General features: G+C 43.5%; 1 protein-coding gene across 4 annotated transcripts in view; it reads right to left on the bottom strand.

Moving 5' to 3' along the window:
* Positions 1–23,883, bottom strand: part of LOC135222808 (uncharacterized) — a 271,962-nt gene that overhangs the window by 27,230 nt on the left and 220,849 nt on the right. For all 4 annotated transcript variants that reach the window (XM_064261110.1, XM_064261111.1, XM_064261112.1 and 1 more), the window contains 2 exons: positions 23,744–23,879; positions 13,965–14,137 (listed from right to left, as the gene is read on the bottom strand). In XM_064261110.1, coding sequence (XP_064117180.1) covers positions 13,965–14,137; positions 23,744–23,879 — 309 coding nt within the window. The remainder of the gene's footprint in view (positions 1–13,964; positions 14,138–23,743; positions 23,880–23,883) is intronic.

Raw genomic sequence — 23,883 nt, 5'->3', positions numbered from 1 at the left:
ACTTTTCGATTGTGATCTAGTGTTGCAATTGATGAGGTTGGAAGTTCTCAACGATGTCCTACCCTGGCCTATCTGACCAGACCTAGGCTAGGTTTTGGAAGATAGGCTAGGTGGGCTGTGTATATCTCGCCACCCTTATCAGCTCCTTGTACCGCCATCCCGACCAGGCAGAAATTTTGGCGTGGAGGGTGGCCCAGGACTAGAGTGTTTCTCTCTTGTTACGTATGTAGGGGCTAAGCCTGTCTTACCTGACCAGATCGGTGGATTCGATTTTGGAGGGTTGAGTTAGGTTCTAGGCGTCCTCTTCGTGACGTCCTTATAGGAGCAATCCTAGCCTACCTGACCGGATCTGTACCGATTTTGGAGGGTTAGGCTGGGATCTCTGCTGGGTGCGGTTTCGTCTGTACTTCCAATAATTCCTCACTGATTAATTTTATGATTTATTTTATGATTTTTGTTAAGTGTAGCCTGGGCCATTCCCCCCTTTAGGATGTCAGTTGGCCTACCGTCTTCTGCCCCCTTTTGTGGTAGGCTAGTTACAGCTCCTCGAGAAGTGGTGTCCACTGATCGGTTGCCGTGGCCAGGCGATCACGACCCGTCCACTCTCCTCCTGACAAACACCCCCCCCCCCCCCCCCCCCCCCCATCCCAGACTCGTTCCGGCGCTGCCTTGATGAACGACAGCTAGAGCGTAGCACATGGCCCGGGGGATTAGTTGGAGGAAATTGGGGGATTAGTAGATTATGTAATCTCTGTTGATATGTCTCCGTGCCGGTGTTTTCTGGCGTGGTGTGGTCTACCATCACACCGTCAGGAGGCTATACGCCGGATGTGACATACCACTGTTCCGCCGCTCTGTTTTCCGTACTTTTCTAGTGTTGTCGCTGCTTCCCCACTCCAGTGGGGGGCGGAACTAGGCTTAGAGATGCGTTTCTAATTGACTTGAAACTGTTACTCTTCTCCGGTGCGATCAGACTCAGGCTTAGGTTTTCCCCTTTTTCCCTGTTCTGCTCGTATCAGGCCAACCCCGCCGGTTATAGCTTTTGTGATAACGAGATTATGGACTTCGGAGTAGGCGGAGACATTCAGAGCTTAGTATTAAGAAATTTATTATGTAGCTTCTGTTGGTATTTCTCCGGGCCCATGTTTACTCCGGCGAAGTGTGGTCTACCATCACATGCACCAGGATGTATACACCGGAGTTCTACGTACTGCTGTTCCGCCGCTCTGTTTTCCATCTTCTATGTTATCGCTGCTGCCCACTCCGGTGGGGGCGGAACTGGGCTCAGAGAATGCGCTCCCAATTAGTTGGGTATTGCTACTCTTCTCCAATGCGATCAGATTCAGGGTTAAGTTTTGCCCCTTTTTTCCCTGTTCTGCTCGTATCAGGCCCACTCCACCGGTTATAGCTTTGGCGATACCCTAAGTATGGATTCCGGAGCAGGCGGAGACATCCAAAGCTTTATTAATACAAGTAAGTTAAGTTGAAGATTATAGTCGATATTACCTTTAACTGGTTAAGTAGCTAGTTTAAGTATACTCATACCACCGGAATTAACTCCGGCGGCATTATTTGATGATACTCTTGTATCTTTTCAACTTACAGATGGTTTGCTGCCAGGAGGTAGGCTGCGCAGCCGTCCTGTATAAGCCGTATAGGCATGAGGTCTGCCGGTCTCATGCCAGCTGTGCCATCCACTTGGAGGGACTCGTGGTCTGGCACCCGGAACCCTGTATGGTGTGTTACGGCCTGGTTAGAAACGTTTCAGATGAATCGGTAGGTAGCATCCTCGTCTCATTGTTACTCTGAATTCTATGTGACACGTATCGGTGTGAATAGTCAATATAGATAAGTGGAAAAGTCCCCAACATTGGGGATCCTGAATTGATTATCTCTTACAGGTTGATCTGGCGCTCAAGGACTCCTCAATGTCGACCCTTAAGGCCTGGGTAGGGGGGTTTGGGAGGAACGTGCGAGCTGGCAAACCCTACGTGCTGTCGGAGGAGATGTGCTCCCTCCTTTACCCAAACACCAAGGTTTTGGCAGCAGTGCCGGCGGACGTAGCGGCTCCCATCATTGAGCAGATCCGCCAGGAGACCCAAGCCCCCCAGGAGGACCAAGAGGGCGTGTGCGCCGACATAACAGAGGAGGTGGCGGCCATCAGCCTGCACCGGGAGCCCATGGCCATCGAGGATCAGGAGGAAGGTAGGGAGGTAAGTGAGGCAGGTAGTCGTGAGGCTGACATTTCTTCTTTCAGCTCTACTCCTTCTTCCTTTCAGAGCTTCCCTGCGAAGTCCAAGACCTTTTGGGATAGGTCGGGCTCGATGATCCCAAAGATGAAAACCTTGAAGGCGAGGTCTCTGCCAAAGGCGGTTAGACCAACCAAGCCTTCCCCGGCAGTCTCCACCAGGTCGTCATTGGCCCCCAAGCCTTTGACTTCCTCGGCTAGAGCTACTCCCCCAACCAAGGGGTCGAGAGCTAAGTCCTCTAAAGCCAGACCGACGGAGTCCAGCTTCAACCAAGAGGCCTTTGCCACTCTTCTTATGCAGAAGATGAGTGAGGTAGTGGACTCAAGACTCCAATCGATGTCCACTCAACTCGCCTCAGGTCTAGAGACATCCGGACAGTCCATTATGTCTCTAACCCAAAGATTACAGGCCCAGGAGGAATTGGTGTCCGGATTTCTCCAGTCCGGTAACCCACCGCAGTCCTTCGCGGTGCCGGACGCATCTAAGCTCCCGCCATTCGAGAATAGCAACCCGTGGCGGTTGGCCTTACATGCCCCATTCTCAGAGGGCAAGCTTACAATTGAGGGTTGCGGAACCCGACCCGTGGAAGACTATGAATTCTTCCTGGCGGGCCTACAATTCCCCTTCCCGGGCTATGCTAAACTAGCCGAGGAAGCATTGGTCAGGGTAGATAAGGTCCCGAAAGAGACCGTTATCTACCCTAGGGATCAGGCTCAGTCGGCATGGGTCCGCACCCTTACGGAATGGGGATGCGTCAACACCAAGTTAACGCCCCACAAAGGTTGCTACACTATGTTTGTAGCACCGGAGAACGTCCCAATCCCTTGCACTTCAAAAGTTGCAGAATTGGCACTGCAAGCCGGAATGGAGGACAAACCCATGCCTCAGCTAAGAGAGATGGAGTCTACCTCCTTGCTCTTCCCAGGAGATAAGGAGTGTTGGGCCGGCGCTCCAGCAACGTTCACAGTGGGGAAACTCGACCCGGAGTGTGCCTCCACACAATTCAGTGAACGTTTGCCTAGAATTCCGGATAGTATGATTAAGGCGGAATTCGAAGCGAGATGTAGGCTGAGCAGGTCAATCAGCTCAGTCACCATGGCAGAGTTGATAGCTGCCGTCTTTGAAGAGGAGCCTCTATTCCGGGTCCTGACAAAGTTGCTGCTTCAGGCCTTTCAATGGGACCTGTATGATTTTATAGTGGCTAGACGAGCCTGCAGGAAGCATGTCTTTGCTAATGCTTCCATCAGGCATGAGCCTAACAGACTCATAAAGGCACCGATCTGGAGGGCTAACCTCTTCCAACCTCTTCCCTGAGGATGTGGTTAACAGCGCTCTCAGTGAGGCGGCTAGGGTTAACCAGAACCTTCATGTCCGCAGGGAACTTTCCTTCAAAAGGAAGTTTGAGAACTCCGGACCACAATCCAAAAGTAAGAAGAGGCCTAGGAAGTATCAGCCTTTCCAGACCTCCCAGTCTCAAGCAGTAGTACAGGCAGTTCCTGTCTCCCAGATAAACAAGCCTTCGACATCTAAGGCACAACCTCAACAGCAGTTTGTTCTGCTGCAGAGTCAACCGACTCAGCAACCTTCAAGCTCGGCTGCCCTTGTGACTTCCCCAGCCTTCAACACCTCTTTTGAAACGCAGGGGGCGTTTTGAGGCTATAATAGGCACGCTAGGGGTTGCAGAGCCAGAGGTGCTTACCAACAGAGAGCTGGCTCTAGAGGCAGAGGCTTCAGAGGAGGCAGAGGAAGTAAGCCCTCAACCAGTCAATGAGTCTCTGGAGGTGGGCGGGAGACTGTACCTCTACAGGGACAATTGGACCTTCAGTACGTGGGCCCACAGTATTGTATCGAAAGGTCTGGGGTGGAAATGGAAGAAAGGGCCTCCTCCACCAGTCAGTTTCCATCAGATTCTGACGACAGTTCTTCTATACTATGCCAAAGACCTTCTTCAAAAGAAGGCAATAAAGAAAGTCAGTCACCTGAAATTCCAAGGACGTTTGTTCAGTGTTCCGAAGAAGGACTCTGACAAACGAAGAGTAATTCTGGACTTAGTCTCATCTCAACTCGTACATTCAATGCGACAAGTTCCGCAAGCTAATCGTCTCGCCGGTGCGGACCTTACTTCCCCGTGGGGTCGTCACCACCTCTATCGATCTTACAGACGCTTACTTTCATGTTCCGGTAGCAAGAAACTTCTCTCCATCTTCAAACTAGGAAAACAAGCTTACTCGTTCAGTCATGCCATTCGGGCTCAACATAGCGCCCAGAATATTCACCAAACTAGGAGAGACAGTAGTGCAGGAACTAAGAGCTCAGGGGGTAATGTTAGTAGCTTACCTAGACGACTGGCTCATTTGGGCAGCCAACGACGAGGAATGTCGCAAGACAACAGCCAAAGTGATACAATTCCTAGAATACCTGGGTTTCCAGAAAAACAAGGAAAAGTCCTGTCTCGCTTTCAATGGTTAGGAATTCAGTGGGATCTAACCACACACAAACTATCTCTTCCGCCAGAGAAGCGCAGAGAGATAGCGAAAGCTACGAGACAGTTCCTCAAAAACAAACGGGCTTCTCGTCGTACCCAAGAGAGAATCTTAGGTTCACTTCAGTTTGCTTCAATAACAGATGTTCTGTTGAAAGCCAGACTGAAGGATATCAGTTGAGCTTGGCGGAAAAGAGCCAACAACAAGTTCAGAGACAAAATCTCCTTGATTCCGCCAATATTAAGGAAAAGACTCCGCCCATGGACAGAAGTCCAGAGTCTTTCCAAATCGGTGCCACTACAATTTCCTCCGCTGTCTCTGATAGTCCACACGGATGCCTCTCTGAACGGGTGGGGGGGTCTACTCTCAGTACAAGAAGGTTCAAGGAACATGGTCGACAACATTCCGCCAGTTCCACATCAACGTACTAGAGGCAATGGCCATTTTTCTAACCTTGAAACGACTAGCTCCAGCCAGGAACATTCATATCAGACTAGTCTCGGACAGCGCAGTGATAGTTTATTGCATAAACAGGGGAGGCTCCAAGTCGAGCCAAATAATCATGTGATGATTGCAATATTTTCGTTGGCAATGAAACATCATGGCACCTGTCAGCTACTCACCTGGCAGGAGTACGGAATGTCATTGCGGACTCACTATCCAGAACAACTCCACTGGAGTCGGAGTGGTCTCTGGATACAAAATCATTCCATTGGATTTGCCAACAAATCCTGGGCCTTCAGGTAGACCTGTTCACCACGGAGTCCAATCACAAACTCCCGTGCTATGTGGCCCCCAATCTGGATCTTCTGGCTTACACCACAGATGCGATGTCCATAGACTGGAACAATTGGCAGAAGATTTACCTATTTCCGCCAGTAAACCTCTTGCTGAAAGTTCTACACAAGCTCAGATCTTTCAGGGGACGGATAGCATTGGTAGCACCCAACTGACCGAAGAGCAATTGGTTTCCTCTTCTAGAGTTGAAACTCCGTCCCAATCGGATTCCCAACCCAAAACTGACTCAAATAGTACAAACTCGGACTGTGTCAGCTTCCTCAAGAATTCTGAATGCCCTAACTTTATGGACTTCATAAAGTTTGCGGCACAGAAGGATGCTAGTATTGACCCACTAAACACCCTATTCGTGGAGTCCGACAAAAGAGAATCAACACTCAGGCAGTATGATTCGGCAGTGAGGAAGTTAGCCATCTTTTTAAAAGAATCAGATGTCCAGAAGATGACTACGAATCTGGCAATTTCACTTTTAGATCTCTGTTCGAAAAAGGCCTAGCTGCTAGTACCATTACTATAACTAAATCTGCCTTGAGGAAGATATTTCAGTTGGGCTTTAATATTGATTTAACAGATTCGTACTTCTCGTCTATCCCTAGGGCATGTGCTCGTCTGAGACCGGTAGACCGCCCTCACACGGTCTCTTGGTTTTGAATGACGTACTCAAGTTGGCTTCAGATACTGATAACGAATTATGCCCATATATAACCCTTCTCAGGAAAACATTATTTTTAATGAGTCTGGCCTCAGGCGCCAGAATATCTGAACTGTTGGCTCTCTAGAGAACCCCCTTAGATGCTGACCCCTTGGCGTGGGTAGGGGGCTTAGGGACCAGCAGCTGGGCCGTGATGCCTGGTGGGGTTACTCTCTCACTGGTCCTTGGGGCCCAGCTGCTGATCCAACTAAATAAGTCAGCCCTTTTCCTTCTACTAAAAACATTTAATCTTTCTGCCTCTTCCTCCTATAAGGTATTGAATTTATGATGATGACTATTGGCTTGGTTTTGGACATGATTAGACTTATTCTTCGGATCTGAAGGAGGGTGAGGATGGATGGCATGCTACCTCACCCATAAAACTCGAGTACCTGACGTGGTTGAGCGAGGGAAAAGTTTAATGTCAAACCCTATCCTCAGTGCCGGGTCTGATCTCGACGGACATCACGACGCCTTAGCACTGAGGGTGAGGTGTATATCCAGGTAATACCCCTAGGGCGGCCTTTGTAAAAGGGATGACCCCGTCCTCTAATTGTGGCTCCGTGGTGGGTATGGGGATTACGCGGACGAATTACATTCTTACGTATATAAGGCAAACCCCACTCTTTTATCTGACTCTGGCATGGAAATGGACTTGGCAATGAATAATTCAGGTTCGAACATCGTTACGATGGAACCTTTTTCTTCTGTTTTGGAAAGAAAGAAAAATGCAAAAGTGAATTCAAGGAACTTAAATATTCAGAATAATAAGAAAGGAAAAATGGAGATTCTTCCTGGTATGTATGAATTAGTCTCATACAATAAGTTTATAGTTCTTAGGCTCGAAGATGATGTATTGCAGAATATTAGCGTATTTAAAGCAAGCAGAGAAATTAATAATATATGTAACAGTGTACCAAAAATTCGTCCACAGGATGATGGGACCCTGTTAGTCGAAGTCTCCTCACCTGAACAAAGTGAAAAATTGCTCAAGATGAATACCTTAGTAGGGCGAAAATTTACGTGTTTCCCTCATCCTATTCATAACCAAAGTCGAGGAGTAATATATGCTCCCAAACTGCTCTTATTAGACACCGAAGAAATTCAGCAGGAATTAGAGGAACAGAATGTGGCAAAGGTGGCCAGAATGAGAAAGAAGGTGGGAGATCAGATTGTTCCCCTGGCAACGCTGATCCTCACTTTTAACACATTTAAATTACCTAATGCTATCAAGGCAGGATGGCTGAACTTCAAAGTCAAGCCATACATACCATCACCTTTGAGATGTTACCACTGCCAGATATTTGATCATTTGATCCAGAAATGTAGAAAGAAAATGAATGAAGAACCTGCTTTATGTTGTAATTGTGGCAAAGAAGCTCATGTTAATTGTGGAGAAAACCATCCTGAGTCCTCAAAAAGTTGTATAAAATTTGTTTTAGAGAAGGAGGTGCAAACAGTTAAAGTTTTGGAAAAGATTTCGTTTAAAGACGCCAGAAAGAAAGTACTAGAACTTCAAATAAGACCGGGAGTTACATTTTCATCAGTAATTAAGAAGCCACAATCCAGTGTACAAGTCCCAGCTACTCATGCAATGCAACAGCAACCATCCGCAGCAGTCACAAAGCCAAACCAGGCTCAGACAACGCCACGTGGAGAGGAGCATGGTGATGATAAAACTAAAGCGGGATGTTCTTTAAATAGTGAAAATAGCACATCACTCCAGCAACCAAAACCACAGGTTCTTAAACCATGTACAGCAGAGATAACTAAAGGAATACAGTTGACTACATCCAATGGAACTCGGCCCAAGTCAGATCACAGGAAAAGAGAGAGAACATCAGAAAAAAGAAAAGATAAAAGTGAAAATGAAAGTACATAATGAACTTTCCTCTCAGAAATCCATCGTTATCCAGAGCAATATCCCCAGGTTAAAACGTGTAAAAGATAATAATTAATTATTAATCGTAATGGATCGCAGGCTTTCAATTTTGCAGTGGAACTGTCAGGGGATGCAAGCCAAATATGAATCTATACAAATTTTAATTAAAGAAAACTCACCAATATGCATTGCCCTGCAAGAGACTATGCTTGGACAAAAAATCATATATCCTAAAGAATACATTTTTTATCATTCTGATTATGATGAGCAAGTAGGGATTCTTGGTGGAAGTGCCATGTTAATTAGGCGAGATACAGCTCACAAAAAATATCCACTGCAAACAGATTTACAAGTAGTTGCTGTTCAGATTTTTCTGAAAAAGAAATAGTCCATATGTTCACTGTATTTACCTTCAAATAGAACATATAATCTGCCTCGAGAATTAGAGGAATTAATAAAACAACTTCCAAGGCCTTTCCTTATTGTTGGTGGTTTTAATGGAAGACACCCCATGTGGGGTGATGTCATCTCCAATCCTAGAGGAAACAATATTGATAATTTTATTGAAGACAAAGAGCTTGCAATCCTTAATTCTGGAGAACCAACACATTTTCATATTCAAGCTGGGACCTTTTCTGTGATAGATTTATCAGTATGCAGTCCTGATTGTTATCTTGACTTTTCTTGGAATCCAATGAGTGAAGGATTAGGAAGTGGTCATTTTCCAATCTTTATTAATGTAGTAGGTGAAATTGCTACACCAAGATCACCTCGTTGGATTTTGGATAAAGCCAACTGGGCATTATTCAAAACCCTAACTTTTTTAGAAATGGATGTTGAGGATTTCCAGTCCCTGGATGATGCCCTGGATTTCCTTTGTAAACTAATTATTGATGCTGCCCAGAAGACAATTCCTCGTACAACTGGAAAATTTAAAAGAAAGCCAGTTCCTTGGTGGAACCATCAATGTCAAATAGCTCGTAAAGCAATGCGAGCAGCTTTTACACGCTATTCCAGAAGTAAATGTTCTTATTTTTTAATCATATTTAAGAAGGCACGAGCCAGATTTCGATACCAAGTAAAACAAGCCAAACGTCAGTCATGGGTAGATTTTATCTCAAAAATTAATTGGAAAACCCCTTTACCTGGAAAAATTAGTGGCAAATATGTACCAACACCTCCACCAGTATTATTAGTAAATGGAAACATGGTTGCCAATCCAGAGGATGTTAGTGAGGTTTTTGCTGACCATTTTGCCAATGTTTCATCTAAAAACCCAAGCTCACCTTACTATGAAGAACGTATTCAAAAGGAAAATAAAATTCTCGACTTTACATCCACATGAAGTGAATCATATAACCAGCCATTTACCTTTTAGGAATTTTTATCTGCCTTGTCATCATGTAATGAATCTGCTCCTGGTGCAGATGACATAACCTATTCAATGATAAAAAATTTGCCACATGGAACATAAAAGTTTTTGCTCAGTATCATTAATAAAATCTGGAAAGAAAATGCATTTCCAGCTTTGTGGAACATAGCTATATTACTAGCTTTTTTGAAGCCACAGAAAGATGGTACTACTTCGTCTAGTTATCGTCCTATTGCTCTAACATCATGCATATGTAAGTTGATGGAAAAAATGGTCAATGTGCGACTTATATGGATCTTAGAAAAGAAGGGCCTTATAACTCCAGCCCAGTGTGGCTTTCGTCAAATGCGTTCTTGTACTGACATCTTAGTGCGTCTAGAAAATTCAATATGCGAGGCTTTCATCTCCAGAAAACATCATGTATCAGTTTTCTTTGACCTGGAGAAAGCTTATGATACAACCTGGAGATATGGTATTTTGAAGACACTCCATGATTATGAATTCCGAGGAGAATTACCATTATTCATCCAAGCTTTCCTAAAAAATCGAAGGTTCAAGGTTAAAGTTGGAAACTCATTTTCATCTCTTTACAGCCAAGAAGGAGGAGTTCCACAGGGAAGTGTCCTTAGTGTGAAACTGTTTGCTCTGTGCATTAACGGCATTGCCTCTGTGATTCCTAAAGATATAATGTTCTTATTTGTTGATGACCTCTCTCTATCGTTTGCAGCCTCACGAATGGCAGTGGCTGAGAGAAAAATGCAGCTGCTATTAACAAAATTGTGGAATGGGCAGAAAAAAGGGGTTTTAAGTTCTCTACATCGAAAACTGTTGCTGTACATTTCTGCCGCATTAAAGGTATACACCCTGATCCTGACCTCTACATACATGATCAGAGGATATCATGTAAGGAAGAGACACGTTTTTTGGGATTACTGTTCGACAAAAGAATGACTTGGGTACCTCACCTAAAAGATCTGAAAGTCATGTGTTTTAAGAGTGCTTTCCCATACATCTTGGGGAGCAGATAGGAATCACCTAATGATCCTCTACAAAGCCATAGTGTCATCAAAATTAGCATATGGTTGTGAGGTATACTCTTCAGCCTCGAAATCAAAACTAAATATTTTAGATTCAGTACATAATGCAGGAATAAGGATTGCAAGTGGTGCCTTTAAATCATCTCCAATCCCAAGCCTTTTGGTAGATTCAGGGGAACTGCCTCTGGATTCATGTCGTCAGATATCACTTGTTCGATACTGGCATAGAATCCAGAGGATTCCTGACTCGTTAACTTGCCAAGCAGTTTTTAATGATAAATATTTTAGCCTTTATGAACATAATCCGTGTTATCCAAAACCTTTTGGATACAGAGTTTTAAAAATTTTAGAAGATTACTCTATTCCAAAGGTCAAAGTCTGGCCATTTAAGTATTCTGTTGTGCCCCCTTGGAAGCTTCCTTCTGTGGAGCACTGCAGGTTCTTCACTGGTAGCAAGGAAGAAATGAGTGCTGAGATGCTGCGCATCTCCTTTTTAGAACATTTGGCAGACCATGATGGTTCAGTCATAGTTTTTACAGATGGATCCAAGTCTGACGCAGGCGTTGGCTATGGAGTTGGATTTCCCAATTTTAATAAGAGTGGAAGGCTACCAGATCAGGCATCCATTTTTACAGCAGAGTGTTATGCAATCCTAAGTGGCCTTAAAGAGATTGCTTGTCATTCTGGAGAACAGTTTGTTTTATGTTGCGATTCACTGAGTGTCTTGCAAGCTATTGGTCATTTTAATTCACTCCATCCTATCGTTATTGAAATTTTAGAGTGGCTTCAGTTGCTTAAGATTAGTGGTAGGTAAGTATCTTTCTGTTGGTCCCCTGCACATGTCGGTGTAGCAGGAAACGAAGTAGCAGACTCACTTGCCAAAACAGCTGTCAACCAGAATAATATAGCTAGGTGTGCACTCCCTACAAATGATATGTATTCAGTCATTAAATCAGCATTCCTTGATTCCTGGAAATTTGCATGGGAGTTGGAAAACCAAAAAATGAAAGAAATAGCTACCACCATCTTTCCTTGGAAGTATTCACCAATGAGTAGGCAAAGGGAAGTAATACTCTGTCGGCTTAGAATAGGCCATACGAAAATGACACATGGTTTTCTGATGAGTGGGGATCATCAGCCTTATTGTGACGACTGCTTGGTACCATTGAGTCAGACACCTGATAGTTGAGTGCCCCAGTCTTTCAAATGAGAGAGAGAGGTACTTTCCTCCACGTTACAGGGGAACTGAAGATGATTTTTCCCTTATCAAGATTTTAGGGGTAGATTTTACTGAAAGCGCCCTGTTTAATTTTATTAGTGCCATCGGTATTTTAAATAAAATAAAATTTTTACTGTTTTGTAAGTTTATAAGGTTTATGATTTTTAATTTTTTTTTATCATGGGGATTTTCCTTTGTTAATTTCATTTTATTTAATTTAAATGAGTTTTTAACGTTTTTTATTTTAACTTGATAATTTTGTCGTGTGTGTGTATTTATGTACGTATGAATGCATTTGATCATTTGGATATGCATACATATGCTTTGTATATTCCATTGTAGTGGCGTCAATAACCATTAGCAGTTGTGATGCCAGATAATCTTTAATAAATCAATCAATCTCTAGAGAACCAAATCATATTGATTTCCTCCCGTCAGGAGAAGTTCTACTCTCTCCAGATCGGAAATTCTTAGCAAAGAATGAAGACCCACAAAACAGGTGGTCTCCTGGGAAGATTGTCCCTCTTCCACAGGATCCATCATTATGTCCGTTTTTTACATTAAAATCTTATCTGGGCAGAACTTCTAAAAAGTCTTCAGGTCTAAAAAGTCTTCAGGTCCTCTTTTTATTAGAGAGAAAGGTGGAGCCATTTCCTTGAAGGCAATCAGACGACAAATTCTTTATTTTATTAAACAAGCCAATCTGGATTTAGTCCCTCATGTCCATGATATCCAGGCAGTGGCTACCTCAGTTAATTATTTTCATCATATGAACTTTGAGGATCTTAAAAAATATACGGGTTGGAAATCCCCAACAGTATTCAAACGCCACTATCTGAAAAATCTAGAAGCCTTTAAATATTCGGCAGTGGCCGCAGGGAACGTTGTATCCCCTGATACAGCCTAGTTTCATAACTCTATATCTGTATTTTATTATTTTGCTATTAATTATCTTTTGGTACTCACTCTCCCTACCTGCCTCGCTCGTAATCCCTACCTGTCTTACCTTTTGTTCCAGACTGGATTGCTCTCCAACCCACTCCTGTACATGTACATAGTTCTTATTATAATTGTTTTTATGTGCATTACCTGTTACTTAAACAGAATAGTGTGGATTTGGTCATATTAGGTGCTTTTCACCACTTGTATTTTGTTATGTTTACCTTGGTCATTAAAACAATAATTTTAAGGAATTTTTTATTTTCCTGTCACAAAAATTTTTTGTTTTCCAAGCTTGTATGGCCAATTCTCTGATTTCACCGGCCGACACAGGTCAGGCCCAGAAAAGGGATTTTGACAAAGGAAAAATCTATTTCTGGGAGAAGACCTGTGTTGCCCGGTTAACCCATCCCTCTCTTTTCCTTTTTCCCCACCCTTTAGCTGGCCCAAGCTTTGTTGCGTATTTCAGGAATGAGTCATTATGGGAGGGGTAGTAGTAGTGAGCGGAAGGCATTCGTTGTAACGGCACCTCTCTGGAGAGGGATTTTGAGAGGGGAGACTTCTATTTGGCAAGGTATCTGTGGTAGTGGCTTCCACTCGCCCCTGTGCTATACCAACACCCTTTAAGGGTGAGCGAGCTGGCGGTAGTAACTCCAGCATTCCTTATGGCTTTTTCTCTGGTATATTTAGCAATTGTTTATACCTAGAAATGAGTGCTATAGGAACATTTCACCAGGCGACACAGGTCTTCTCCCAGAAATAGATTTTTCCTTTGTCGAAATCCCTTATCTATATATATATATATATATATATATATATATATATATATACATACATATATATACATATACATACATACATACTACATACACATATACATACACTACATATATATAATATATATATATATCATATATATATATATATATATATATATATACACATATCTATATATATATATATATATATATATATATATATATATATATATATATATATATAGTATATATATATATACATCACACATACATATATATATATATATATATATATATGTATATATATATATATATACATATATATACATATATATATACATACACACACATACATATATATATATATATATATATACATATATATATATATATATATATCTATATATATATATATATATATATATATATATATATTATATAATTGTCAAGAATTTTTTTATTATATTCATAACTGAGATTCTGGCAGGACTGTTAAGACTATTATTGGTGATAAAAGTGGATTGAAATTGCATTACCTGCAAAAACTCCGTGAACTGAAGAAATGTTATCCCCTCAACATGTTTTTGAGGATCACAAACAAAGAAATCTCTAGATGTGTCAGCCATGGCTTTCTGAGCCTCACGTAGAATATCTTCTGAATATTTCATAAATAGGTATTCAGACATTTCTTGTTCAGTTGTGAAATTCCCTGAAAAAAAAACAGCTTTAAGAGCAGCATTTGCAAGATATTTTCATGCAGGTCCTTGAGCAGTGTTTGCAAGATATTTTCATGTCGGGTCCTTCATATTTTATTAGTTAGCATTTTGAAGAACAGTAGAAGTTTTATGCATCTAGTTCAAGGTTGAATTCAAACTCTGCTGAATTATTCTGGAATATGATACAAACAATACCTTTGAAAACCACTGGTCACTGATTAGACAATCATGTGTTAGTAAAGAAAATTGAAAAATGTTAGATGCTTTTCAGTATGTATTCCCTACGTATTCAGCCATATGTAAATTGCTTGCATCTTTTGTTTGTAAAGTACGTATGCACAAACTTGATATTTAAAATGTGAATTATGGTTGTTCGATAAATTAAAAAAAAAAAATCATTTTACAAGTTACGGGTAATTGCAAAGTACTGAAGGATTAATAATGAAGATTTACCTGTTTTAGCAAACTAGTTGATATTTAAAATGTATGTGAATTATGGTGGTAAATTAAAAAAAAAGAAAAAAAAGATACTAGTACTTATATTGCAGTACTGAAGATAATGAAGAATACCATGTTTTAGGCACTAGTGACATATATGTACATAATGCATATCACTAACCTCATCTATATTTTTCTCAATTGTAGATGAAGTTTGCGGAAAAAAAAATCTTTGCCTATTATGATTTTTATATTTCAGTGATAAAACAAAAATATACATGCATTAATAGCATATTATATGTTATCTATGGCCTACAAAGCTTAGTTTTCATTACATTTTTAGCATGTGCAAGTCATCTCCAGGTTTCATTAGTGGCTACAAGAGTAAAAAATAATCCATTTAATTATAAATAGAAAATGCATGAATAATCAGGTCTTCTAAATCCAAACCTGTAAAATTTTAGCAACAGCTGAGCTATAAATAAACTTTAACTTTATTTTGATATAACATTCTTTAGTATGTTCACTTGTATTGTTGTATGTATCATATTTATTAGAAATGATAGCTGAATTGATTGCAGAGCTCCAGCAATCAGCTGCAGAACTCCAGTAGTCTGCTGCAGGGCTCTTACATAGAACCCTTCCTATTTGTTAATGTGATTCTTCTCTTGATGAGGTATGGGAAAAATGAGATCTCCAAAGAATATCTCAGGAGTATGTCATTCTCCTTATATAGGTACAGTACCCACAAGCATAGATCTTGTCATGCTTTATTGCTGGGTAACTATATAAGAAGAAACTACACTCTCAAATGTTCTCTGGGAACATAATTTTTCCCCCTCTGAAGAGGGACACTCATTAGGAGCATGGAATAGGTTTTATAGAAGGTCACTGCAGCTGATACAGCAATTGCTTTGAATAAAACATTTCTCGGAAGGCTCCTATCAAAATACATACTACATATGTTGATTGTGCAATAAGGACAAGTAATAAAAAAAGGATTTTGACGTAAGGAAAAATCTATTTCTGGGCGATTGGCTCGTGTCGCCAGCGAAATATCCTTTAATCTATTATTTCTAGGGTAAATGTACTAACACATACCAGAGAATAAATAAAATAAAGAAAAAGGTCAGTGTAACTGACTCGCTCACCCTCTAGGAGGGTGTCGGTATGAACACTAGGCGAGTGAGACCACTACCACGAGCCAAATGCCAATAGAAATCTCCCACTACAAAACCCTCCAAGAGGGGAGCCGTCCCACAGAGTGAGCAGCTCGTACTACTACTACTCCATCCCATGCTGCCGACTGCTGCGCCTCTGGTGGCCATCCTGAAGTTAGCAGACAATCTTGAGCGAAGGGATGGGTAGGGTGGGATTTCGCTGGCGACACGAGCCAATCGCCCAGAAATAGATTTTTCCTTACGTCAAAATCCTTTTTCTGGGCTCAGCTCGTGTCGCTTGCGCGAAATCGTACCAGAGAAACAGCACAAGATTGTAAATAAAGTAAACAAAGTAATAAAATAAATTAATTAATTTAAAATAGGTCTCAAATAAAAGATAAAATATAAATGAATGAATATAATTGCTAAAAAGATACATATACACAGTGAAATAAAATTAAAATTATGCTTAAATTACCCTTAAAACTAATCATGTTGATAACATAAGGTAATTTACATATATATAGGTACAAGGATTACATGTCTTCAATGAAATCTGTGTAACAGCATGTATCAAAAGAATAATAGCAATTAATATAAACAGGTAAACAAATTAAGCAACAATAAAAATATATAAGGAATGTATATGACTTAATATACAAAACCCGTAACCATTGTAATATGATGTATCCCCTAGCATAAAAATAAGGGGTTAACATCTATGAGATCAATGTTGTAATCATCTGTGAGTGTCCCTAACCAGACAATAAGGGGCACTACACAATCATAAAAGCAGCTAAGACACAAGGTGAATGCCAATGAACAAGGTAGGAATAGACGAACTGTTGGGTGAGGCAGGTAGAAAGGAGGACTGAATCTTCTACTACAATTTAGCTAGAGTCAGGGGAAACTATGTTACCCGCTGCTACTGCTGGGAATTTCAGAGCTTCCAAGGACTTAAGGTAGTGACGTTTGAACACTGTCGGCGATTTCCATCCGGTATACTTTTTCAAATCATCGAAGTTCATATGTTGGAAGTAATTAATTGAGGTGGCTACTGCTCTGACATCATGTGCTTTTGGGAAAGAGTCAGGATTGGCTTGTTTAATAAAGTACAGGATTTGTTGCCTGATGCCTTTAATGGATAAAGTTCCACCTTTTTCCCTCTTAAAGAGGGGCCCCGATGAGGATGAGGAGGTCCTGGATAGAAAGGCTCGTAAGGTTGAAACTGGACAAAGGGATACATCTTGTGGAAGAGGTAGTACCTTCCAAGGTTCCCACCTCATCAAAGGATCTTCATTCTTTGCCAAAAAGCTACGTTCCGGAGAAAGTAGGACTTCCCCTGTGGGAAGGAATTGAATATGATCCGGATCTCTGGATAAAGCCGACAGTTCTGAAATTCTTGCTCCTGAAGCTAGGCTTAATAAAAATAGGGTTTTCCTTAGGAGCATCATAAACGAGCATGTGTCATTATCGGTTTCGGAAGCCAGTTTTAGAACATCGTTTAAGAACCATGAAACTGACGTAGGCCTCACAGAAGGCCTAAGTCTAGCACATGCCTTAGGAATAGACGAGAAGTAGGTATCCATCAAGTCTATGTTAAATCCAAATTGAAATATCTTTTTCAAGGCTGACTTGTTTGTCGTAATCGTGCTAGCTGCTAAACCTTTTTCAAATAAGGATCTGAAGAAGGATATAGCTGAATTAACTGTCATGATTCTGATATCTGACTCTCTCAGGAAGGTTGCTAACTTTTTGACAGCAGCATCATACTGCCTCAAAGTTGAATCCCTTTTATCGGATTCCAAGAAGAGAATATTCTGAGGGTCAATATTCGCATCTCTTTTTGCCGCAAACTTCATGAAATCCATAAAGTTAGGGTTTTGAGAATCCCTGAGGAAGCGAACACAGTCTTCGTTTGTACTGACTGGGAGAGCTTGGGACTGGGGATCCGAAGAGGACGAAGGCCCAGTTCCAGAATTAGGGGATACCAATTGCTCTTCGGCCAGTCTGGGGCTACTAGAGCCACTTGACCCTTGAATGTCCTGAGTTTGTTCAATACTTTCATAAGGAGATTCACTGGAGGGAAGACGTAAATCTTCTCCCAGTTGTTCCAGTCCAGAGCCAGGGCGTCCGTGGCGTAAGCCAGAGGGTCCAGGTTGGGGGCGACATAACACGGTAGTTTGTGGTTCGCTTGGGATGCGAAGAGATCCACCTGTAGCCCTGGGACTCTTTGAAGGATCCATTGGAACGAACTGTTGTCTAGTGACCATTCCGACTCTAGGGTACTGATCGGGATAGGGCGTCTGCTATGACGTTTCTCACTCCAGCTATGTGAGTGGAGGAAAGATGCCAACTGAACTTGTCTGCCAGGGAGAAGATGGCTATCATGACGTGATTTAGATGACGTGACTTGGAGCCTCCTCTGTTTATACAATGTACTACCACTGCGCTGTCCAGGACTAGCTTTATGTGGGAGTACTTTGGTGGGTGTAACCTTTTTAGAGTCAAGAACACTGCCATTGCCTCCAGTACGTTTATATGGAACTGACGGAACTGGAGTGACCAAATCCCTTGAACCTTTTTGACCTGGGAATACCCTCCCAGCCGCTTAAGGACGCGTCTGTGTGGATGGTGATCCCTGGTGGAGGGAACTGAAGGGGTACTGACACTGATAAATTCTTGACTTTCGCCCACGGCCGAAGCCGATTCTTTAGAATCAGAGGCACTGAGGATAGCTTGTCCCTGGACCTGACATTTGCTCGCGAGCGCCAGATCCTGGTTAGGTCTTTCAGTTTGGCTTTCATTAAGATGTTCGTTATTGATGCAAACTGGAGAGAGCCGAGGATCCTTTCCTGAGCTCTCCTTGATGCTAGTTTGTGACTTAGAAATTGCTTGACTGACTTCGCTATTTCTTTCCTTTTGGTAGATGGATAATCCGACCAGAGTGTGGGTAGGAATAGATTCCATTGAATGCCTAGCCACTGAAAGTTTGACTCTGGAGTGAGTCTTGACTTGGACTTGTTTATCTTGAATCCTAGATATTCTAGGAACTGGATCACTTTCAGTGTAGCCTTGTTGCATTCCTCGACTGATGGGGCCCAGATCAACCAATCGTCGAGATACGCCACTACCATAATCCCTTGCGATCTGAGTTGTTGCACTACCACTTCCGCTAGCTTCGTGAACACCCTGGGTGCCACGTTGAGTCCGAATGGAACTACCTTGAAGGAGAATGTCTGGTCTCCTATCTTGAATCCCAGATACGGACGGAAGTGTCTTGCAATAGGGATATGATAGTAGGCGTCTGTAAGATCGATAGAGGTGGTGACGGCCCCACGGGGAGTAAGGTCCGCACCTGCGAGATCGTGAGCATCTTGAACTTGTCGCAGCGGATGGCTAAGTTTAAGCGGGACAAGTCTAAGATTATTCCCTTCTTTTTTGTGAGCCTTTCTTTGGCACGCTGAACAAGCGACCTTGAAATTTTAATCTCTTGACTCTCGCTATAGCTCCTTTCTGAAGGAGGTCCTCTGCGTACTCTGTCAATTCTTTGGAAGGAAGTTGACGGAAAGGTCTGGCTGGAGGTGGGTTCGTCAACCAGCTCCAACCCAGCCCTTTTGACACTATGCTCTGAGCCCACTGGCTGAAGTTCCACCGGTGGCGAAAGTGAAACAGCCTCCCTCCTACCTGAAGTTCTTCATTGGTTCTGGTAACCGCCTCGGCCTCCTCTGAAGTGCTTTCCCCTATTAAAGGGGCCTCCCGATCCTCTCCCACGAAAGGACCGCTTACCTCTGCCTCCCTTACCCGAGCGGTCATACTTCTGAGAAGCTTGACTCTCGAAGGCTGTTGTTTAAGATAAAGCTGGAGAGATGGCGTATGAGGTAGAGGGTTGAGGCTGAGGGGATATCACATAAATTGGCTGTGATTGACCCTTAGAAGTGGAAGGTTGGGCTGTCTGCACTAACGGCACTGCTGGAACTTGTTGAGGAAAGCGTGGTTGCTTCTTCTGGTAAGGTTGGAAACGCCTGGGTTCCTCTGTCCCTTACCTTTAGGTGTCAGGTCTTGCCTCCTCCTAGCCGTAAGGCCCCAACGGTCCTTAAGGCTCTGGTTCAACCTCGTAGCCTCTGCCTGGACTTCCTTAACCATAGCCTCTGGGAAGAGATCTGCGCCCCAGATGTTAGAGGAGAGTAACCTATTCGGCTCATGTCGAATGGTTGCCTCTAGCAGGACATGCTTCCTACAATTCGTTCTAGCAGTGGCAAACTCGAACATATCCGACTGCACCGTTTGAGTCAGGGCTTTGGTCATAAGCTTAAAAATTGGTTCTGATCCATAGGCCATGGTTGCTACCTCAGACATAGCCATAGAGTTGATTGATCTGGCTAGTCGTGATTTTGCGTCAAATTCAGCCTGAATAAGACTATCTGGGAGCCTGGGTAGCTTTCACCAAACTGCTCCATAGCACAGTCGGTTTGAGTTTGCCAGCTGAGAATGTATTCGGCAAGTCTTCCCACAATTCTCCAATTGAAGGGAGTAACGGAGATGTGGGATCTGCTTCTTTCAACTGAGGCATGGGTTTCCCCCTTCTGGGCCGCTGAGATGGTCGACCTTGCTATCTTGGTTAGGAACGGGAGCGGGGTACTCTCATCCATTGTGAAAATGGTAAAGGGACTTTTAAATGGTTGTATCTTGGTGTTAGAACAATCCATGTCCTCTAAACATCTGAGCCATTCTCTCTGAGCCTGGTCTCGTGAATAGAGGACTGTCTCCTTTGGTACCCTATCGTCCCGAACCATAGCCGAAGGCGTGAGCCTTGCGTAGCCTATGAAAGGAGGCTGGAGGCCTTCCGGGTAGAACTCGAAGTCCTCTATTCTTCGAGTTCCAAACTCCGGTATGGAGATGAGACCGTCCTGGAAGGGGGCGTATGACGCTACTCTCCATGGGTTGTTCATAGAGAAAGCAGGAAGTGAGTCATACGGAGGAAGCTGAGTTCCACTTGTGTTGGAAAGTGAGGAGAGGCTAGAGGGGCTTCTCTTAGCCCGGCTATAATGGTATCTTGGGAAGTGATCCTATCCGACAGACGAGAGATCATTTGTTCCATACTACTCTTTAGGGACCCAACTAGGTCGCCCACCTGTTGCAACAGGCCAGCATTGGAGTCCAAAGCCGGAGCTGCTGCGGAGGTGGAGGGGAGGCTCTGAATTGGAACCAATGGTAGCGGAACTGGTGATTCTGCCGGAGTACGAGATCTCTCCTTGGATTTACTTTTTGAGGACTTAGAGCCGGAGCTAGAAGCTTTAGACCTGTCTGGGCCGGGGATTGCGAGCCGGAAGACTTACGTGAGGAGAAGATGAGGACGTCTTCTTAGACGACGATGCCGTCTTAGTCAAGGTCATCACTTTAGCCTTGACCTTAGGTCTAACCGAAGCCTCAGGAGGAGTATATAATTCGTCACCCGTAAAGCCTTGGAAGGATGGAGAGGTTGCAGGGGTAGAAGAAACAGTCACACCCAAGGGCGACCCTTGGGTGCCCACCTTACCTACCTCGACCAACAGGTCGTCTATACCTACCATCGGTTCAACATTAATATCCAGGGTTGCGACATCCGTGGAGATATCCTGGTCTTGTTCAGTTAAGGAGGCCGCCAGCTGTTGTTGGATGAAGGCGATAGTCGGGTCCGCCTCTACTGGGTCGACGTACCCTGTCGCCTTGCCTCCGGGGAAGATTAATAGTGCTAACCCCGCTTCTCGAGGATGTAGGGCTGACCCTTGGCGGCGTTCTTGCCAAAACCTCCGACCCAGGCCCGCAGGGTAGCCAGTGCGGTATCCCTTACTGCCGGAGCCTGTAAGAGAGGGCGTATTTTAGATTTAAGAATCACTTAAAACTAAAACTTAGAGTATAACTTAAACTAGATGCCTTAAGTTAAAGTAAATGATGAAAACTTAAGCACTAAAAAAGAAGCGGAGCAGCTACTGGAGATGGAATACTTACCCCTTCCAAAAGCTGGCTCACCAGATCGTAACATATGGTACACGTCTCATGGTACCAGACCTGGATGTCCCCATGCGGAGTCGCGCATGGAGCATGGGACCGGCAAACTTCGTGTCCACAGGGGTCCTGAAGTGTAGCGGAACATCCCGGATGCTCACAGTTGGTGGCCTGTAAGTGGGAAGACACATGAGTATCTTAAAGGGCATCACTTACAGACTAAAGGACAAAAGAACTCCGTTACATGCCGGAGCTCGGAAAAAATTTGGGCATAACCCCTCCCTGCATTGCCTGAATAGGCTATAATCCCGGAGAGATCCGGTAAGATATGAAAGGGAGGGGGGATGGTTTAAGGTACTTAAGATAAACTTATAGATAACTTAAACCTAAACACAAGCGAACCGGACTAGGTCCAGTGTGAAGCGGAGTGTAGTAACTCAGCAATACGGTAAGGTTAGTAGTGACCTACTGTATGTTCCGGTCCACTCTGCTGGGTGGACTAGCCCCTTCCGCTGGATACCAGGACTCCGATCAGGGAGGAGCTCTAGTAAGGAGGGAAAGGGCGAGAGGACATACATGCTCGAGCTAGCCCGGAGCGACAAGGTAGTAACAGAGGGGGGGAAGGCCAGGGCCCCCCACAACGTACCACCCGGCCGGACCGAGAAGCCGGAGAGGTCGAGACCAGTCTGGGTCTGTCCCGACTCCCTAGCCCCTCCGCCTGAGGGGAGAGAGGGAGGTGGGCTCGGGTATGCGGAGCGAGCATGGGCAGACCGACCCACCCCCGCCGACTCTATGGAAGAGCGGGAGGGGGGGGAAGGGTGACTGGGCAGGCGTCTGGCTGTCCCGTGATCACGAAGTGACCACGAGGCGGTAAACTGAGATACGATAACCAAACCTAGGCCAACCAACTGATCAGAGAGAAGCTATCGGGAAGCAACTTGAACTGAAAAGCGGTAGCATATAGGCCCACAGGGCTAAAACCAACTGATCAGAGAGATGCTATAGGGAAGCAACCGAACTGATCAGCGGTAGTATAGGCTCTATGAGCCAGGACCTAGGCTAAGCCAGACGCCTAACTAACCTAACGATGACAAAATACATATAATAAATAAAATAAAATGAAAGAAAGAAAGTAATATAGCAGGAGAAAAAATCCAGGAGTGTACGACTAACCCGAAGGCAAGTCTACCACTCAAAGCTAGTCAGAGGCCGATACTAAGAACCTGGACTAGGGTCTGGATAGAAAAAGCCTACATAAGGTGAAATACAGCATGCATGACAACCTGAGTAGACCTTAATCTAAATAAAGCGGATAATCAAATAGAGCGTACATAAATAAGGGATGTTCTAGGTATGGGAGACCAAGAACGAACCCATCACGCGGCAGAACCATGCTGCCATGCTTCCGACCCCGAGAACGTATTTATACCTAAAAAACGGCAAATACTGTCTCAGGGACGGAAAAAACCAACTAACCGTAAATACTGAGTACTTAACTTAGCTGCTGCGATAGCTGCACGCTCCATTATGGAAAATCCGAAGAAAGGGCACAAAAAACACAGAGAGAAAAATAACACGTGTGACTCGTGTGCGCTAACTGAAAAGGATGGCCACCAGAGGCGCAGCAGTCGGCAGCATGGGATGGAGTAGTAGTAGTACGAGCTGCTCACTCTGTGGGACGGCTCCCCTCTTGGAGGGTTTTGTAGTGGGAGATTTCTATTGGCATTTGGCTCGTGGTAGTGGTCTCACTCGCCTAGTGTTCATACCGACACCCTCCTAGAGGGTGAGCGAGTCAGTTACACTGACCTTTTTCTTTATTTTATTTATTCTCTGGTATGTGTTAGTACATTTACCCTAGAAATAATAGATTAAAGGATATTTCGCGCAAGCGACACGAGCTGAGCCCAGAAATGAGGTACCTATAATCTAATTTTTTTTTTTTTAAATAAATAAGTGGTTGTTTTGTTTGGTAATGGGATAATACTAATAAAGCAGTTACAATACTCAGCCTACCCTTATCATTTAATCTAAGAATCATCCAGGAAAACTCCAACATCACAAAACCCCTTGCTTGAGTAATTGCTAGTAGAATATACAGTCCATTCATAAGTAGTTGTGGTGATTGCTCAAGCTTGCAAGGGTTTGTTTGCTGA

The sequence above is a fragment of the Macrobrachium nipponense genome, chromosome 8 (assembly GCF_015104395.2).
Source record: "Macrobrachium nipponense isolate FS-2020 chromosome 8, ASM1510439v2, whole genome shotgun sequence".
NCBI classification, from domain to species: Eukaryota; Metazoa; Arthropoda; class Malacostraca; order Decapoda; family Palaemonidae; genus Macrobrachium; species Macrobrachium nipponense.
Note: the sequence above shows the minus strand (reverse complement) of the source record. Positions and strands in the feature narration are given on the sequence as shown.